At 39.3% G+C, this 18,051-nt stretch overlaps 4 protein-coding genes across 5 annotated transcripts; 1 reads left to right on the top strand and 3 right to left on the bottom strand.

Annotated features, from left to right (window-relative positions):
* Positions 1-2,209: 2,209 nt before the first annotated feature.
* LOC114540220 (ADP-ribose glycohydrolase ARH3-like) lies at positions 2,210-5,205 on the bottom strand. Of its 2 annotated transcripts, XM_028560490.1 has the most exons (5): positions 5,118-5,205; positions 3,869-4,896; positions 3,433-3,668; positions 3,068-3,130; positions 2,210-3,003 (listed from the first exon to the last, which is right to left on the bottom strand). In XM_028560490.1, exons 2-5 carry the CDS (start codon positions 4,358-4,360, stop codon positions 2,577-2,579), a joined length of 1,218 nt encoding a protein of 405 aa, XP_028416291.1. In that variant the 5' UTR covers positions 4,361-4,896; positions 5,118-5,205; the 3' UTR covers positions 2,210-2,576. The 2 variants fall into 2 exon arrangements, with proteins under 2 accessions (XP_028416291.1, XP_028416292.1); XM_028560491.1 differs by lacking the exon at positions 3,068-3,130.
* Positions 5,059-11,790, bottom strand: LOC114540232 (WD repeat-containing protein 6-like). The gene is made up of 15 exons (XM_028560507.1): positions 11,543-11,790; positions 11,213-11,388; positions 10,605-10,930; positions 10,242-10,400; positions 9,985-10,062; positions 9,772-9,867; positions 9,425-9,523; positions 9,221-9,287; positions 8,832-8,894; positions 8,250-8,724; positions 5,790-6,217; positions 5,496-5,642; positions 5,301-5,386; positions 5,118-5,203; positions 5,059-5,065 (listed from the first exon to the last, which is right to left on the bottom strand). The coding sequence occupies exons 1-15, from the start codon at positions 11,788-11,790 to the stop codon at positions 5,059-5,061; spliced, it is 2,541 nt and encodes an 846-aa protein (XP_028416308.1).
* LOC114540221 (WD repeat-containing protein 6-like) lies at positions 11,692-14,586 on the bottom strand. The gene is made up of 7 exons (XM_028560492.1): positions 14,406-14,586; positions 13,857-13,952; positions 13,118-13,208; positions 12,868-13,053; positions 12,437-12,707; positions 11,996-12,153; positions 11,692-11,783 (listed from the first exon to the last, which is right to left on the bottom strand). The coding sequence occupies exons 1-6, from the start codon at positions 14,497-14,499 to the stop codon at positions 12,031-12,033; spliced, it is 861 nt and encodes a 286-aa protein (XP_028416293.1). The 5' UTR covers positions 14,500-14,586; the 3' UTR covers positions 11,692-11,783; positions 11,996-12,030.
* A 255-nt stretch (positions 14,587-14,841) lies between these two features.
* LOC114540215 (ras-related protein Rab-24-like) lies at positions 14,842-17,217 on the top strand. The gene is made up of 8 exons (XM_028560484.1): positions 14,842-15,316; positions 15,816-15,884; positions 16,111-16,189; positions 16,279-16,346; positions 16,436-16,535; positions 16,642-16,692; positions 16,793-16,855; positions 16,951-17,217. Exons 1-8 carry the CDS (start codon positions 15,200-15,202, stop codon positions 17,007-17,009), a joined length of 606 nt encoding a protein of 201 aa, XP_028416285.1. The 5' UTR covers positions 14,842-15,199; the 3' UTR covers positions 17,010-17,217.
* Positions 17,218-18,051: the final 834 nt, after the last annotated feature.

Here is an 18,051-nt window from a genome sequence, read left to right as displayed (position 1 = left end):
GCTAGCTTAATACTGACTGAATTATATTAACAGTCTTAAATGTCGGTTGCACACGCAATAAATTCCCCCCGAGCATCGGTGAAGACTTGTACAGTCAGTAAAGATTGTGTAAAATAAACAGGGAAAATATTGATCACAAAGCATTGTGCATAAATGCAGAATAATACAGAATACCTTAAATTGTTTTTCAGTTCGATAGATTCATTTTGAAGATTACTTTTTATATGTCGAAGTTCATAGAATTTTGCAAGGTTTAAGATAGCATAACCAGCCGACATCGACGCAAAACTGTGTTGAAGTAAATTGCTTATCCTTAAAGTTATCGAGTGTCCAATATATATGTTTTGTCTTTATTGTTACGAAAACATACAAAAATTTCAAGCACGTAACGTAATGAATATAGCTTTTATCGTCCACTCTGAGTCCTAAATTTATCATCAAGTTTAGACGGCCTGGATTAAACGTGGAATTTGGATTTAGTAAGGAGGCAATGGATAAAAAAGCTCGCAAATTTCGACCAGCTTGTTTAAAAATATGACGTTTGCAATAACATTGAATTGTGTGTTTTAACAATCGCATGGGTTTTTTTCTGCGAAGGTATACATTAACCCCGCGCGATGGTTGAGCAAATATTGATTTAGTTTTGACGTTGTTGTAAAGAATTGTCATGATTACCTGGGAAATATTTTAACCGCGGTCAGTAGCAAATAGTAAAATGCCATTGCTCTTTAAAGCTTGTCTGTCAATGTGCAGTAAACATTGGTGATAATTGAATAAAAACAAATTACAAGACAATAGCTGGAACATTGGTAATTGTTCGTGCATGCATGTATGCAAATTGCAAGAACTGCATACACGCGATATATATTTTGACAGCTTGATTTACTTCGAAATTGTGGATCTTTCGATGTAGAAAATCTCGAGTAATTTCGACCAGAGTGTGCTTGGTGTTATATATACAAAGTATATCCAGCGAACATCAGCTCTTTTGATAGACGTGAGATCATTTCTAAGCATAGCATCGCCTGTGCATGAATTGTGTTGAAAGTTAGCATTGAATGACAAGTTAAAATATTATTTCTACCCAGTTAAATTTTGCAAACGATCATTTCTTAATTAAAACCCATGTCTGGTCGGGTGTCAATATTTTATTTGCTCAAAAAAGGCGAACATATTTCGAAAATCCAAATATAGTCGCTTGCATTGAATTTTCATTAAAATGATGAACCAATATTTACTAGATCGTATCTGCTTGAACCACTGTATACCAGAATGCATCGCATTTCCCCGCCAAAATAGGGATGAGTTTACAATCATGGATTGTCGACAGGCCGGGTGTTGCCGCAGTGTGGCAAAAAAAATTGAAAAATTTAAAGTTGCCATATTTATCATGAAATAAATCCTGGTTAGAGTTGAGTTGACGAACATTAATTCAAGCTATGAAATCTTTCTCTTCGACATTCGACAAGATATACTGTAGGCGTAGAAAGACTTCTGCTTTGTGTAACATAATATTTGAAATTGACTCTGACATCAATGTTTAATTCTTTCTTTCTCGAAGTAGGTGTTTAGTAAAATATGCAAAAAATACATTTGAATACTTCAAGTCTATTAATGCAAACGTTAATTTACATCGACGAACCCACGCGAAGCTATTTGTGCTTATTACAAAGGTTGACTTGTTGATTTTCAATTTCCTGTCAATTTTATAAACTCAAAGAGTGCATACAAAAACACCATCTGCCATTCGTCACGTTTCGGACATCTTTGTCCGTGCGAAGCTTTCGCACTGCTCCGAAGCACATCGAAGAGATTTGTGTTTTAACGAAAAATATTCTGGAGTTTTACCACGCATATCGTTTCTTTTTGCCATATGGTGAGCTTGTGTGGGTACCACTCTCAAGCAGCGGATGTTTTGGGGCCTTGGCGCGCTTCAAGGTGTTAAATGAAGGCGTTCCTGCTCGCCAAAGGCATTCCTTTGAGGAGCGGAAAAACGGACATCATAATTAGGTTTCCATGTTCCTTAAATAAAATTCTATTGCATCGCATCTCTTCGACCGATTGACCAAAATTGGCAAGAATATGTCGCTGTATGCAGTTCAACCATTGCCAGACCTTTGTTACTTTATTTTCTTGTATTTTCAAACATTTTTATAAGTTAAACTATATATCATTACATTTCCATAACTTTTTTATACTGAGAAACAGCTATAGCCCAGATGCCTTCTTGAAACACCGTTCAAATGACGGCTCGAAGACTGGTTTCAATTAAAAAAAGAATTTCACATCGTCTATGTTAGTTATTATACAAGATTTTTATGAAAATCTTCGAACAACTATCAACTACTGATTTTGTACTATATTACATTTTCATTATTGTATAAAAAGCGTTGCGTCGTGTGTTGCATTATTAGCGGAAAAACGGACACCATACTATAGGTTTCTATGTTCCTTAAATAAAATTCTATTGCATCGCATCTCTTTGACCGATAAAAACTCAGTCACTAAACACTTTGGCCCTCTACAATCAGCGTCTAAAAGATCTTTGAAAGGACTTCATTTATTCTGTAGTCTTTTTAACCAGTGCTTTGCGGAACACGCAACTCGTAAAGTTCATCGGCATACTGGGTCATCTTTTCCACCCCCTCTGTGACTGGGTACCAATCCTCCGGGATATTTTCTCGGCCCCAGTACGCTCCGGCGATTGCGCCCGCCATACATGCAATGGTGTCAGTGTCGCCACCCAGAGACATGGCGTAGAACAGGACATCTTTTACACAGGCATCAGATTTGTACAGAAAAGAAAATATCGCAGCTGGAACTGCCTCGATGGCCTTTATGCCAGTGCCCAAGGTATTAATGACTTGTCGAGTGCTTGGGTTGCCTTTGGATCCCACTAACATTTCTTTGATATTTCGAAACTGATCTACATACGACTTGGGGCTTATGTATATGTCATATCTCCGTTGTTCCTCGTCGGGTGTTCGACCTTCATCGTTCGATCTGATAATATAACATCAGATTATATTCATAGAAACGCGAAAGCGATCTAGACACAATAGCTTACCGACTGTTTCCGAGTGTGAAACAATACAAAAGCCTCCGAGAAAAAGCATCGCAAATGTTGGAACTGCGAAGGGAAGATTTAACGTATTTTAATGGTTCTATTTGAAATGGTTTTAAAAGGCACTGGATCTATACAATCGCCGAAGATCGCTAAAAACAGTGAATCAAAAACACCTTTATTTTTTAAATTGGAATTTATTTTCTAAAAGCAATAAAGGTAAGGGTAACCTGGGGTGGGTATGTGGTATGACGTAGGATTCGTGACCTGAAGGAAGGGGGGGGGGTTTGGGGTAGTGGAGAGAATAATTCTTTCTCTCAACATATCGTATGTCTAAGTTTCGTGGGGAGAGGGAGTTGTTTGCTTACTTTTCTGCTGGTTCATTCAACTCGACATTTTCCACCTCGACATTCTCCACCTCGACACTCTCCACGTCGACCCTCTCCAACTCCTCAGCAGCAGCGATCATTTTGTCGATGTATCCTTCAACATCAAGAGTTCCTGGCGGTGTTTGCAATGATTCGTAAACCGCCATTGCTTGAAGAACCGCACCGTTAATGCCGTGCGCATGCGCGTGCGTTACCAGAGCATTTTGGGCGGAATTCTAGAAATGATTTGAGCGAGAATATGTTCTGAAAATTTGGCAGACATCAAGACGTTAATTCCTGGAATAACTAAAGAACACCCCTCCATGAATAAGGTATGATTGATATGAAATGTTAAAGGAAAATTCACTAAAAAAGCTGACCACAAATAACTAGTTATTCTAGAGTATGAATTTGCCTGGATTTAAGCTAAACTTACTTTCTTAAGCTCCTCGAGGTTATCGTGGTTGAACAAAGCGATAGGAGCGACTCTCATTGCAGCTCCGTTGCCATACGAGCCACTTCCGTCAAATTGCTCTCGTGCTGGCAGGGTGACATCCTTGAACGTTTCATCTCGTAATCTGCGAAAAACACTTCTCACTCCACCTCCGTAACCACGATATGGCTCACGATAAAACGTCTCGGTGTATTCCCGAGCTAGTTTCTTGATGTTAAGCGTCTTTTCGGACAGCAAGGAGCGACACAAGGCCATCATCATGGCTGAATCATCAGTGAATTTGAAACGGGGTTTATCCATTTCCCGAAAGTTCAAAAGCTTTTCTTCAGAAAAAACTTCAAATGCCCACTCGGGTACGGGTGACATCCAATAGTAGCCTTCAAACTCTGCCCCCAACGCATCGCCAAACAGCGCCCCAAGGAGACAGCCGCTAAATTTGCTACGCAAAATCTTCACGCTTGAAACAGCCGCCATCTTGAATCAGGAAGTAAACAAACTTAAGAGCCAGCAATCTTAGGTAATTAATCACGACACGTCATGTAAAAAAAAATTTAAAAAATTGAAATGAAATAAAATAAAGCTATTGGCTGAAACGAGCTCTGCTTGCCGCTAAGACGATGTTGATTGGCTAACATCGAAGGACTCGTGCGCAGTCTCCAGGGTTAGAAATGGGATAAATTTTGATAAAATCGTAACTCTTTGTTACACTGATCTATATACATTTTCGAGATGTATATACCGCAGTATTAGCAACAAAAAATCTAAACCAAAAACCATTTTCCTCGGTCAAAAAAATTCCAAATGCTTTAAAACTTTTCCATCACTTGAACATCAATATTCTTTCTTTGATGAGTTGTCGAGGCCAATGCATAACGGGCTGTCATTCTTGGCGAACCCAACGAAAAATATTTCCTTCTGTCAGAATTTAGGTCGGGAATTACGGACAAAGGGATTTCAAAGTCAGCATTTGTAAACCTACGCCACAGGCTGCGATGCTGTATGTTCCATTGCTACGTAAAAGAAGCAAGAAACTGTTTAAAAAACATCCCTGTGGTCAAAAACGCGTCCAAAATCGCCCATATTTGTTTATGAAAGCCTATTTTAAACTCCATTCATTTTAGGCCTTATGTATTTGTGAATTTCGTGCATTTTTACCGACATTCTAGAACAGGCTAAATTCTGAATAATATCATGAAAAGTTTTGATCGATAAATACTTCATTTATACTAACTTGTTCCGCAGCACGTCTATGTCTTGAATGTCGACTACATCGAGCCAGAAAATATCAATTAAATTGACCGCACACAACTTTGTTCCCTGAAACAGAAATATTAAACAGATCAGGAAAAAGCCAAAAAGGGGGCCCAAGGTAGGCTACACATATTTTTAAAAAATTTTGAACAAATTCCTATACCTCATCACTCCAATCCATTCTCCACAATTTCATTCTCTGATCGACGGAAGTAGAAACAGCTGTCTCGCTGTCCAAGAGTTTCACACCTCAAAAATGCATACGATTTGATTTCTTGTGAACGAATTGATAATTTGCTGCGAATATTTTTGCATTGTCGGTCTGCGCAAGCTGGTGCTAGTGTCAAAAAAAGCTTACCAGTAACGGCAGACGTGTGCGCATCGGGAATTGAAACCATGTTCCAACATCGCAGTTCTACTTCTTCGTTTGATCCATGAATTTTGAAAGTAGTAAATACAACAGCGCCGTCATCACCGCCGCTGCACAGCACAAAACTCCCGTCGTCTCAAAAACAAAAAATGTTCAACTTAATGCAATACAACGAATCATGTGGCCACCATTTTGAGCTAAGACAGAGAAGATATTCTTTATCAGAACAAATAATAGTAGGATTACTCAGCTTCGTTGTGTACGAAGTAAAACAACTCTTACTTTTTCTTAGTAAGCTGATAGAATTCACCCCGGACTGATGGATTTTATAAGAACAAAATGGTCTTCTTATATGATCGTTTTTTGAACTAAGCATAATTCGGTCGTTCGAACACTTAACAGCACTTCCTGTTTGGAAATCATCGTCATCCAAGACAGGGCCATCATCTTCCATGTCTAACTTACAAAGCTGCTCATCTATTGCATCTAAATCATCAGTATTTTTGTACAAACGAGCACAATGCTCAACGTACATATGCGTGATATCCCAGAAGCTGATGTACCCAGCCGTGTCTGACGCGTAAACAACAACGTGAGTTTTCGCAGATTCGATGTGGTTAAAATGTCCTGTACGAAGTAAACATCTTTCGTTGCACTTTCCTCGACCGATGTTCGTGAAGGTTTTTAGTTTATAGTCAAACAAATAAAATCTGAAAGAAAATGAATGAAAATATTGTGTAAAGCAATGCTATAATATGTGACCCAAAAATCCCACCTAATATAACAATCCTATAGATCGGTCATAATCAATCAATAATAGCGATGAACTCGACCATAGTCGAATTAGTCGTTTTCCGGCGAACTCGACCATGGTCGAATTAGTCGTTTTCCGGCGAACTCGACCATGGTCGAGTTAGTCGTTTTCCGGCGAACTCGACCATGGTCGAATTAGTCGTTTTCCGGCGAACTCGACCATGGTCGAGTTAGTCGTTTTCCGGCGAACTCGACCATGGTCGAATTAGTCGTTTTCCGGCGAACTCGACCATGGTCGAATTAGTCGTTTTCCGGCTAAATCTACCATGGTCGAGTTAGTCGTTTTCCGGCGAACTCGACCATGGTCGAATTAGTCGTTTTCCGGCAAACTGGACCAGGGTCGAGTTAGTCGTTTTCCGGCTAAATCTACCATGGTCGAATTAGTTGTTTTCCGGCAAACTGGACCAGGGTCGAGTTAGTCGTTTTCCGGCAAACTCGACCATGGTCGAGTTAGTCGTTTTCGGGCAAACTCGACCATGGTCGAGTTAGTCGTTTTCCGGGGAACTTGACCATGGTCGAGTTAGTCGTTTTCCGGCGAACTCGACCATGGTCGAATTAGTCGTTTTCCGGCGAACTCGACCATGGTCGAATTAGTCGTTTTCCGGCTAAATCTACCATGGTCGAGTTAGTCGTTTTCCGGCGAACTCGACCATGGTCGAATTAGTCGTTTTCCGGCTAAATCTACCATGGTCGAGTTAGTCGTTTTCCGGCAAACTCGACCATGGTCGAGTTAGTCGTTTTCGGGCAAACTCGACCATGGTCGAGTTAGTCGTTTTCCGGGGAACTTGACCATGGTCGAATTAGTCGTTTTCCGGCGAACTCGACCATGGTCGAGTTAGTCGTTTTCCGGCAAACTCGACCATGGTCGAATTAGTCGTTTTCTGACGAACTCGACCATGATCGAATTAGTCGTTTTCCGGCGACCTCGACCATGGTCGAATTAGTCGTTTTCCGGCAACCTCGACCATGGTCGAGTTAGTCGTTTTCCGGCGAACTCGACCATGGTCGAATTAGTCGTTTTCCGGCGACCTCGACCATGGTCGAATTAGTCGTTTTCCGGCGACCTCGACCATGTCGAGTTAGCGTTTTCCGGCGAACTCGACCATGGTCGAATTAGTCGTTTTCCGGCGAACTCGACCATGGTCGAATTAGTCGTTTTCCGGCTAAATCTACCATGGTCGAGTTAGTCGTTTTCCGGCGACCTCGACCATGGTCGAGTTAGTCGTTTTCCGGCAAACTCGACCATGGTCGAATTGGTCGTTTTCCGGCGAACTCGACCATGGTCGAATTAGTCGTTTTCCGGCGACCTCGACCATGGTCGAGTTAGTCGTTTTCCGGCGAACTCGACCATGGTCGAATTAGTCGTTTTCCGGCGAAATCGACCATGGTCGAATTAGTCGTTTTCCGGCGAACTCGACCATGGTCGAATTAGTCGTTTTCCGGCAAACTCGACCATGGTCGAATTAGTTGTTTTCCGGCAAACTGGACCAGGGTCGAGTTAGTCGTTTTCCGGGGAACTTGACCATGGTCGAATTAGTCGTTTTCCGGCAAACTCGACCATGGTCGAATTAGTCGTTTTCCGGCAAACTCGACCATGGTCGAATTAGTCGTTTTCCGGCGACTCGACCATGGTCGAGTTAGTCGTTTTCCGGCGAACTCGACATGGTCGAATTAGTCGTTTTCCGGCAACTCGACCATGGTCGAGTTAGTCGTTTTCCGGCGAACTCGACCATGGTCGAGTTAGTCGTTTTCCGGCGAACTCGACCATGGTCGAATTAGTCGTTTTCCGACGAACTCGACCATGGTCGAATTAGTCGTTTTCCGGCGAACTCGACCATGGTCGAATTAGTCGTTTTCCGACGAACTCGACCATGGTCGAATTAGTCGTTTTCCGGCGAACTGGACCATAGATCAATCAATTAATCCTACCTAAGATATCCGTCCGAGCAAGCAGCAATTACTCCAACAGCATTCGGGCGGATATCCATTAAACTTCCACCTGGATAAGTTAGAATTTCAGCAAGTGAAAGTATACTGAGCGACATGATACGAACATCACACGAGAAATCCTCGACATCAACATCGTGGCGGAGTCGTTTCTTCTTTCGTGACCTACGTGAGAGAGTTCTCAGCTCTGCAAAAAGCGTACAACTAGAGTGCAAAGATGCCCCTTCTTTCGAAGAGCTGTCGCTTTTTTTGTCGCTCAGAATACTGTCCGCATTCAACGTCCAGCATTTTATGGAGGCTCTGCTACCACCAGAGAATATCAGGTGTTTAGGAGAAGGCGTTTCTTCAGAGTCTTGAGGATTTAGTTCAATATAAGCCAAGCAACGGACGCTTGAGATATGACCCTCGCAAGATGCAACCTTACGGAATCTTTGTCGATTGATTTCCTGGGGATTGTCTTAGTATATAGCTGTTAAGGGCGACAAGGGATTTTGGAAATATAGAAACATACGTATCACTTGTGAAAATGTATTTCATTCTGAAAACGTAAATAACCAAGGATACAGGACATGATGTTAATCGTGGTATCTTCACTACCAGTTACTAAAAGAGAGCTTAACTGAATTTCTAGAAAAAAAAATGCACTTGTTTGTTAGCCACAGAAAAGACAAGGACTAACAAATCTGTTTTTAAAAGTTCTCTGATGGCCCGGGCTCAAGGACCGAAAGCTTAGAATAAATAAACAAATTACATGGTGAAGATCGCAAAAATTTCAAGTCAGCTTCCTAAGTCAGCTTCCAAAACGAAACTTGAAAAGCCTTGAATGTGGAATATGTCTGAGTTCATTGCTGAGATGATTCTAGATCAGATTTTCACTCAAGGCGAAATTCCATAGCAACAAACCTATCCCTTGTTATTTCTGGCAAATGAAAGACGTATTAATACAGGCTCACCTTCGCTGGTTTTTTGTAGAGGTCTGATAAAATGAACACAGTTGGTTTCACGTCCATGAAAACTTTCCTAAAACACATAAATAATGTTAAATAATACAAGTAAATAATGATAGTAAAGCTTGCTTCTCGCTATGACCTGCGGCATCGACGGGACGGCTGAAAACAAGTGATGTCAGACACGTATGCGGTTACAGCGAGACGTACCTGAATAATGGATGAACGCTGTTGTTTCTGAATTGCAGAGAAGATATGCAAGTTTATCGAGGACTGTTTGAGATACGTGAATACCAGATCATGATTTGTCTAAATGAACAAGCAGATGTAAATCTTATAGTTATACGTGCTTCTTTAATTGTACGCAGCTCGTAAACATGGCTTGAATTGGATGAGAAAGGACCGTAGAATCCTAGTCAGTAGTAATCCTAAATGGAGCATGACCTCTGATCTGAAAACGTTTCCAAATCAGATATTAAACTGTAAACGTTACATCATTTCTAAAACAGACCTGAAGCGAGTAAATGTTGGAGTAGATATATTGCGTAAGTTTATACCGTGGTAGAGGAAATATCCCAGTTGCGATGACCGCCACCACAAGGAATACGAAACAAGACCTCATTTCGAGTCATGCTCCAGATAATAAAATCCACCTGGATCAAAGAAAGCACGTTTTATCAATCAAGACTGCTACCAATCGTATAAGTCATAGAATTTATCAGTGATAAACTCAAATATCGACAGCGTAAACCGAGACTAAGACAGCTTACCGTGTGAAATCCATAGACCAACACTTCACCCTCGGGCGTGAAATTAACCCTATCAATCCATTCCATCCCCTTGTAAACCTACGTCAAAAAAGCACCGATATGATCGTGGCAATTCAGGATAAATATAGACAGTTTAGGTAAAGGTAAAATCCGTCTTTGGAAAAAAATAGTAAACAAAAATTACGTTCTCCATCCAGTTTACATTTTGCGATCAGTGCGTATATTGCATAAATTAAATGAATACTATATTCTCAAACCTTTCTCTTGTCGAGTAGTTCCAGTTCTCCCTCAGACAATCTATACTGTCTTATACAGCCATCTCTCCCGGTGGTATAAATGTACCCAGAATTCCTGCATATCGATGTCACACCATTCCGACCGTGGATACCAATCAAGGACTGTTTTGGATCCGTTGCCTGAACGAAAAACAATACAAATAAAAGATCTTGCAACCTCATAAGTTCAGAACTGTTCTTTAGCCCAGGTGACATATCTGTCTAACTTTATCAGGTTTAGATTTGAAATCCCCTACTTTGCTTGAACAACCAATACGACCACTTGCTTATAAATATATTGATCGTTTCTAGATCCACGGAATCTATCAACGTTTTAACACTCACCTCGTTTTCATTCGTCGCTTTAAAAACATGCAACGACCCTCGTCGATCACCACAGAGAAGAAACGTCGAGCAGAGGGAATCTCCGTCGACCAAAAACACAGAGTTTGGCCATCTCTGACGACAATACGGTAAACGGAATCTTGCCTTCACTTCGCAGTGAAATTCTTTACTCTTCCCTCGACCCTCGACTGACCACCAAATAACCAAACCTTCTGGTCCGCACGAGAACAGATGAAAATTACCCTCGCCTCGTTCGTCTTTGATCCAGTGAAGACTTAGAACTTTGTCAGTGTAGGGTTTTCTCTCGAGGGCACACCACGAAAGTTCTGGGTGTAGAAAAGAGTAAAGAAATATTCAACGTGATGTCCAACGACGTTATGAGCGATTTTCTTCCTTTTAAAAGATCTCGAAAACGTTCATTCAGAATCTTCACAAAACTGATCTTTTTCGATTTCTTCAGAATTTCCATAAAACTGATCTTTTTCGATTTCTTTCAAAGAATTAAAAAATGTACCCCATGTGCCTAACTAAAATCGGTCTCGATACATTATGTGCATGTGTCGATATAGAGAGAGGAGGAAGTTTAACCAATATTAAACGCTGCCTACCAGTTAAAGAAATAAGTTTGATACTGCCATTGAGGTTGCCAAGAGCTACGATCGTTCGACAATCAGACAGCGCCATGATGCTGTAAGACGCGTACGCTGGCTCATGATGAATGAGGCTCCATATTCCCGGAGATTGTAAAGTACCACCGTGTTTCCACGTGAAGTTGTAAAGGTTCCTAAAAAAATGAAAACAGTGGGTAGTATGTTTATGCACGGTTGCAGGTAGGATCAATTAGGATCAAGAGGAGATCAGCTAGGATCGATCAGGATCAAGAAAGGATTAGGATCCCTTCTTCAAGTCAATATATTACCAATTGTAAATACACTAACCCTTGATCTGTCATGATTAGGACACTGGCATCTTGAAGTAAGCCGATCAATCGAGGAGTTTCCTCTTTCGTTTGAGAGGTGGTCATCTCTTGTTGCTGTGGGATGCTCGAAACGAAATGATGTTCTTTCCTCGTATTTTCCACGTCATTCTCAAGCATCCAAAGCCTAATGGCGCCATCTCCACCACCCGTTGCAATCGTTTGTTCGTCCGTTGTACAAGCCAAAGACCAAATACTTTTCCCTGTCATAGGAAGAGGTAGGTAGGTAGGAAGACTCACTATTGAATGATATTCCCTTTGGTAGCGAAATACAGTCCAAGTGGGGCATGCTAAGGTAGGCTAAAGTAGGCTAAAGTAGGTAAAGGTAGGCTAAAGTAGGTTAAGGTTGGCTAACGTAGGAGAAAATTAGGCACTGTAGGAGATTTAAAGGATTTACATTAAAACACGACATTACCGATATGCCCTTTCCACGAGCGAATTATTTTTCCATCAGAATTCCACAACAAAATACATTGAGTCTTCTCCAATGCTAACAATATGGTTCTTCAAGATGAGACAGTCCCAGACCCTCGCTTTGTGGCCATAAAGAGTTAACAATGGCTTGGCCGATACCTGAATATTGCGCGTGTATAAAGACATTGGTCAGTAGGCGAAGTTCCCTCTAATTTACCTGCTTGAAACTAAGGCAAAATAAGAAAGATTGAGACAGGAAATTTTTTCTGTAGCCACAGGGGAATCGGAAGGGATGGGGACCACCGCGTCTCACTTGTGCATTCGAGGGGTGCACCCATTCATTTCGGACCGGCCACGCCCCTGCAGCGTCTTACAAATGTGTTCTAAACAATCTTTCTTGATCGAGCAGGGTTTTGAAGATCATCATTAGACTGTAACTTACTGTAACATCTGAATAATCAGGTGCGAAGACAGCCCGCCAAACTTGTATGCTTCTGTCATCTGACACCGAACACAGCAATCCACGATCCTCGCTGTACCTCACCGAGAATATCACGCCATCGTGGCCTGTCAGTCGCTTTTTAACAAGCACCTTGCCATCGCAAGAACATTGCGACTTATCCGTAACTTTCCATAGTAAAACTTCGTTAAAAACTGTTCCACACGCCAACCACATCTGCTTCAACGTTCGACCGATGAATCTCGCACAATATCTGCACGCGGTTGATGGCCATTATGGAAAAAAATCTCATGTTTTATGGTCAAACTCCATGAAAATTTGAAGACATTTGGACAATGACTGTAGGCATAATTACAGACGTCAGTTTTCTATATCCAAGAGTATATTCGCACTGAATTAATTCAAAAGGATACAAAATACATTGTTCCTCGCATTGAGATATCAACCACTTTTTGGCTTCGTTAAAATCATATATCCAGACAGCATTATGACCTGTAACTACAGCAATGCGATTGGATTCCTCAGTCGTTGTCTCCTGCAGTAAGCAAACATCCCAAATCCAGTCATTAAATGTCTCTTTGTGAATTGTTTCGACTTTGCTAAAACACAACAAAGCATCAGAAATGTTCTAGGACAGATTTAAGATTTGTAAAAATATTGAACCTGGTTGAGCCACTATTTCGCCTGTCCAGAACCCTCACAATCCGTCCTCCGCAAATGACAATCCTGGTTCCGAGTGTGTCTGAATGATAGACTGTAAAAATATGTGATTAAACTAGCAGTGACGGAGAATTTAATTTTTCATTACGTATATAGGCTTATGAAATTTGGATATAGAAGGGCTGGTATGAATAGGTCAATGTATAGAATCATTATAGTTTGATGATGGTGGTTTAAACCATCATAGAGATTAAATTAGAGATTAAGGGTGTGGTTTAATTGGAGAGAAAAGAAGAATGAGATTCCTAATACATGGATATAAATGACATACAATAAATAGGAGTCAATTTGTGTTCTACTTGGAGGTACATGGACATGGTGTGTTCTAATTAGAGAAAAGATTGGTCTACTCAAATTAGGTAATAATAAATTGGTAGTAATAAATAATCATGATGTGTTATAATTAGAGGTCATTTGGGTGTGTTCAAATTACAGGTTTAGTAATTGTCTAATTACTGTCATTGGTCTAATTAAGGGGAAGAAGCATTGTCTAATGAAAAACATCAAACTAGACACAAAATGGACTTCTTACTAGTAAAATTGATATGTCAAAGGACAAAGATGTAGTAATCTTCATAGTTCATTTAAGCTTGATCTTATCAAAATTTATCTTTATATCCACATCTGATCAAATGTTCAAATATTTATCAAAAATATGATGGGACTTACAGTTCGTGCTTACGTTTTATTGAATGTATCCTTTGGCTTTCAAATATTCTCTCTTTTGTAACCAGTTCTCCAATGGTAGCATCATATATTTTGAGATAAGGTCCTTCACCTAAACAGTAGTTATGCAGGTATTTGAGCTGGTAATTTCATTGTGTTGAGGTTTTAAAATGCATCTTAAATCGTGTTTAGCTGTAATAAGCTTTGTCAATTCTGATAACCCAGTTGCTAAACCATTTATATTCTATGACATGCTATTTATATTCTATTACACGCTATATATGTAGTGTGTTCTAAGTAAAATTTTAGAATTGCAAACACGTGCTTCCAACGAAATGGGATTCAGTCGAAAAAAATGGCCTATAAAAAGGCTTTCACCAGAATTCAGGAATGTTAGCTTGAATAGTGGTGCTTTTAGGGGGTCGAAATTCATGGAACATTATGATGTGACGGTGTGACCTTCAGCTAAACAGGGAGCGAGGCGATTTTCGAAGAAATGCATAATGACCTTTGACCGTCAAATGTAACAATTCCCAGTGTTTACAGACGAAATCGAAACACGTACCGACAAAAAGGTTCCCTTTTTCGTCAAATTCCAGAGCGGTTACTGGTGCAATTAGTTCACGATCCACTACGGTAAAGCTCGCGTCTGAATTCATTGTAATGCCAGCGAGAATTGAGCTGGAATTGACATTTTGAGCTGTCGATCGTCTGTTAAACAATTCGAATCGAATCGTTCCTCCAGATTCCAGCAGAGTCAGCATGGAAACATAGGAACCTTGCGTAGGGTATAAAGTGCCGCTATAATACTTTCCCCGCGGGATAAAATTGACCTGAAAATGATATCATTTTGAGCAAAAATGTACAAAATACAGCGAAATCATCTTTAGACTTTTTAATATATATTTCTCAGTCATTTTAGGAATTTTAAACTCATATTTTTGACAAGACATACACCGGAACTTTGATGGCTTCATACGACATTTTGGTGCTTTGCCCTACGGTAAATGTCCTTTGTATACAAACACAATTTGTTGAAGCAACTTTCGGTTTTGTTTGGGAATTCTTTGAAAATTGTTTACATTTTCGACGCTAAATTTGGAAAATCTGCTTTGTGGATGAATCGACAGCTCTTCAAAGCCCGGATTTTGCCTGAGGAACTTTGGATACATAAAACGTCCTCAACGTGATGTGTAAAATTGCTGATTAATGGTGCATGAACAGCACTCGGACATCGTCAAACGCTAGTTTTTTTTCAGCATAACTAGTCAATTTGAGGATTTATTAAGCCCATATTTACAGAGGGCTTGTGTTAATATTTCAAACTGTATATTTCTATCGGCAATCGCGCGTTTTTCCATGGCAAACAAGGTCGATGCAAAGGTTGTGTTACTTGGCAAAGAATACAGTGGTAAAACTTGTCTCGTTGAGAGATACCTTCATGACAGATTTAATAAGGATATTCCTTATCAAAATGTAGGTATATCGTTTGGATCAGACGCGCCTGAGGTTTAATCTTTAGTGACTTTTTTGTATATGATGTAAGATGAAATGGCAAGTGCCCTTATTATATGTATAATAAAAAATTAATAAGGATATTGATTCCCCAAATTAGCTCAATAACTACCATTATGATCATTAAGATTTGTGGCCAATCAACTACTCATTCTGCCATAATATTCACCTCAACTTTACTAGTGTGAAATGGCTCTGAATGTACCTAATATATACTGTACTATATTCTGTACTATATTCTGTCTATAATGCCAGATGATTTTATATGCCTTTTGTATAACCAATGAACTGCTATTTAAAAGGTAGTGTAATCAGAATTTTTAATTAATTTAATCAATCCATTAAATTAAAATGTACCTGAAGGACCTCTTATACCGCACCTTTCCACGCTTGTATCAATATTTCTCTTAACACACATCAATCCGTCTTATTCTGCCATCATTTCATATTATTTTCATAGACGATAGGTGCAGCTTTTGGGGCAAAAAGAGAAGTAATCAACGACCAAACACTCATATTAGGAATTTGGGTAAATTAATATCTAATAACAGCTCTTGGGTTTTCACATGGAACAGTCTTAAGATAACGCCAAGTTGGGGTTACTTTAATTTCAGTACTCAGCTTTTTTCAGAGAGGGAAAGATGACATGGTAGGTTAAGATAAAGCCCATACACAGGGTGGCATAGATGGGGTCCAGGGGTTACAAGTTATTTAAAATGGACTTTTAAAAACAGGCAGTAATTTAAATTATAAAGGATACAGCAGGATCAGAACGGTATGAAGCGATGAGCCGGATTTACTATAGAGGAGCCATGGCTGCAATAATTTGTTACGGTAAATATTTCAAGTACAAGTATAGTGGATTGTATTCATGTATTTGCTAAATCGATTCTATCTTTACTCTCAAATCAATTTCCCTACAGATCTTACGGATGGAAGTAGCTTCAGTAAAGTGAAGTTCTGGGTTAACGAACTGCACACACATGAGGAGGTTCGAAACATGACATTTGCTGGTACAAAATATATCCAGTGAATTACTGAAGAGATTATACAATAAACTAGATGTTGAATCTTTTTCAGAACTGTGAAATATTTTTATGTGGAACAAAATTAGATTTAGTTAAAAAAGACAAAAAGGCGAGGCAGGTTGATTATCATACCACAACAGATTATGCAGATGGTAGGTGATTTATTTTGAAGATTTAAACCAAACACTAGCACGAAAACATTGTTTAAGAAAAGCATACTGTAGACCAAAGTTGTAACAATTTATTCATCTTTCTTAGAAATCCACGCGAAAGTTTTCGAAACTTCTAGTTTAAACGGTGAAAATGTTGGTGAGTTTTATTAACCATGGTTTTAGATACCATAAGTTTCCAAAATCCCATGGCAATAACTTCTAAAAAAGTCAATTATTTTTATTTATTTCCTTCCTAGCCGAACTATTTTATGCTGTCGCGAAGGCGTGTTTGGAAAAACCAGTCGAAAACAAACCGAAAGGTTGAAAGCATTCTGCAAATCATTAAACTCGCATTCATATGTATTAAACTTGGATTTCTGAGAATAGATGTCGATTGTATTATATTTATTTTTAGAAACTCCCAAGCTTACTTTGCAAGAAGAAAAGAAACATAAAGTATGCCCTTGTCGTTGATGGCCTTTGGCCTTGATTTGGGATTGATTACTTGGAACTATTTCCTGGTTGAAAATTAAACTATTGCCGTATATTGGACAAGTTAGAAATGCGATAGATAGGTCTTTCATGCGATAGCTGTTTAAAGCAGTCTAAATTCAGCAGTTAATGTAACTAGAAGCTACTTTCGTTTAAATCAAGCATATAAATTTTGTATTTAAACATATTAGTTCGCCGTTTACTTTCTATTAATTGCTGTTAGCGCTTAGACAAAGCTGTTGTTGATATAGATATTTGCCGGAAATTCAAAACATATCAAGAAAATCATGTAAACCCAATGAGTTTTGAGTTATTCGTAAAAAAGCGCTCTTGAATTTACAAATCATTCTAAGGGTGTTCAAGAGGTGTTTAAAGGGGCTTTATATTGAGTTGCGAACGTTGTTTAATTTGAAATGGCGAGTCATTTTTCTTTCATTTTATAATCTTTCTACACAAATGCAGTTTGCAGCCGTATTATTCTTTGTCCATGGGTTACCACAGTAATTCAAAGTTTTCAAACAAGTAAATGGGACATGTTAAAATGATTGATTCGAAAATGTATGATTTATAAATCGATGTAAATTTATTTAAACTAACTAATATTTTTTGGAATGAAAAAGATTTGTTAACAATTGTTGTCGCTTTTAGTTTTACCAAACGAGTTCGCACTGTTTAATGCTAGCAAATTTTCCGTTGTAATTTGTCTAGAAACAAGACGCCTGTTCTGGCGTTAACTCCGGCGCACGTGCCAGTCTTTAATATAGAGCTTCTGAACATAAACAATACATTATAATAACTTGTAGGTACACCACGTAAGTATTAAATACTGCAAAGCTTTCGGTCCGTTAACCCGGACCTTCATCAGTGCAATTACTTGAATACACGTTTGCGCGTCACTTAAATATCATGTTAGTCGTGATTAGTTTGCTCTTAATAGTACGTGGCGTGCTCTTTTCGGTGTCTCTTAGTCAAATACTTGTCTAGGGCGCGCGCATTGATTAGAACTTAATTAAATGAAACGGTT

Source organism: Dendronephthya gigantea, unplaced genomic scaffold (genome assembly GCF_004324835.1).
Source record: "Dendronephthya gigantea isolate DGI-Jeju-01 unplaced genomic scaffold, DenGig_1.0 000225F, whole genome shotgun sequence".
Classification (NCBI taxonomy): Eukaryota; Metazoa; Cnidaria; class Anthozoa; order Malacalcyonacea; family Nephtheidae; genus Dendronephthya; species Dendronephthya gigantea.
Note: the sequence above shows the minus strand (reverse complement) of the source record. Positions and strands in the feature narration are given on the sequence as shown.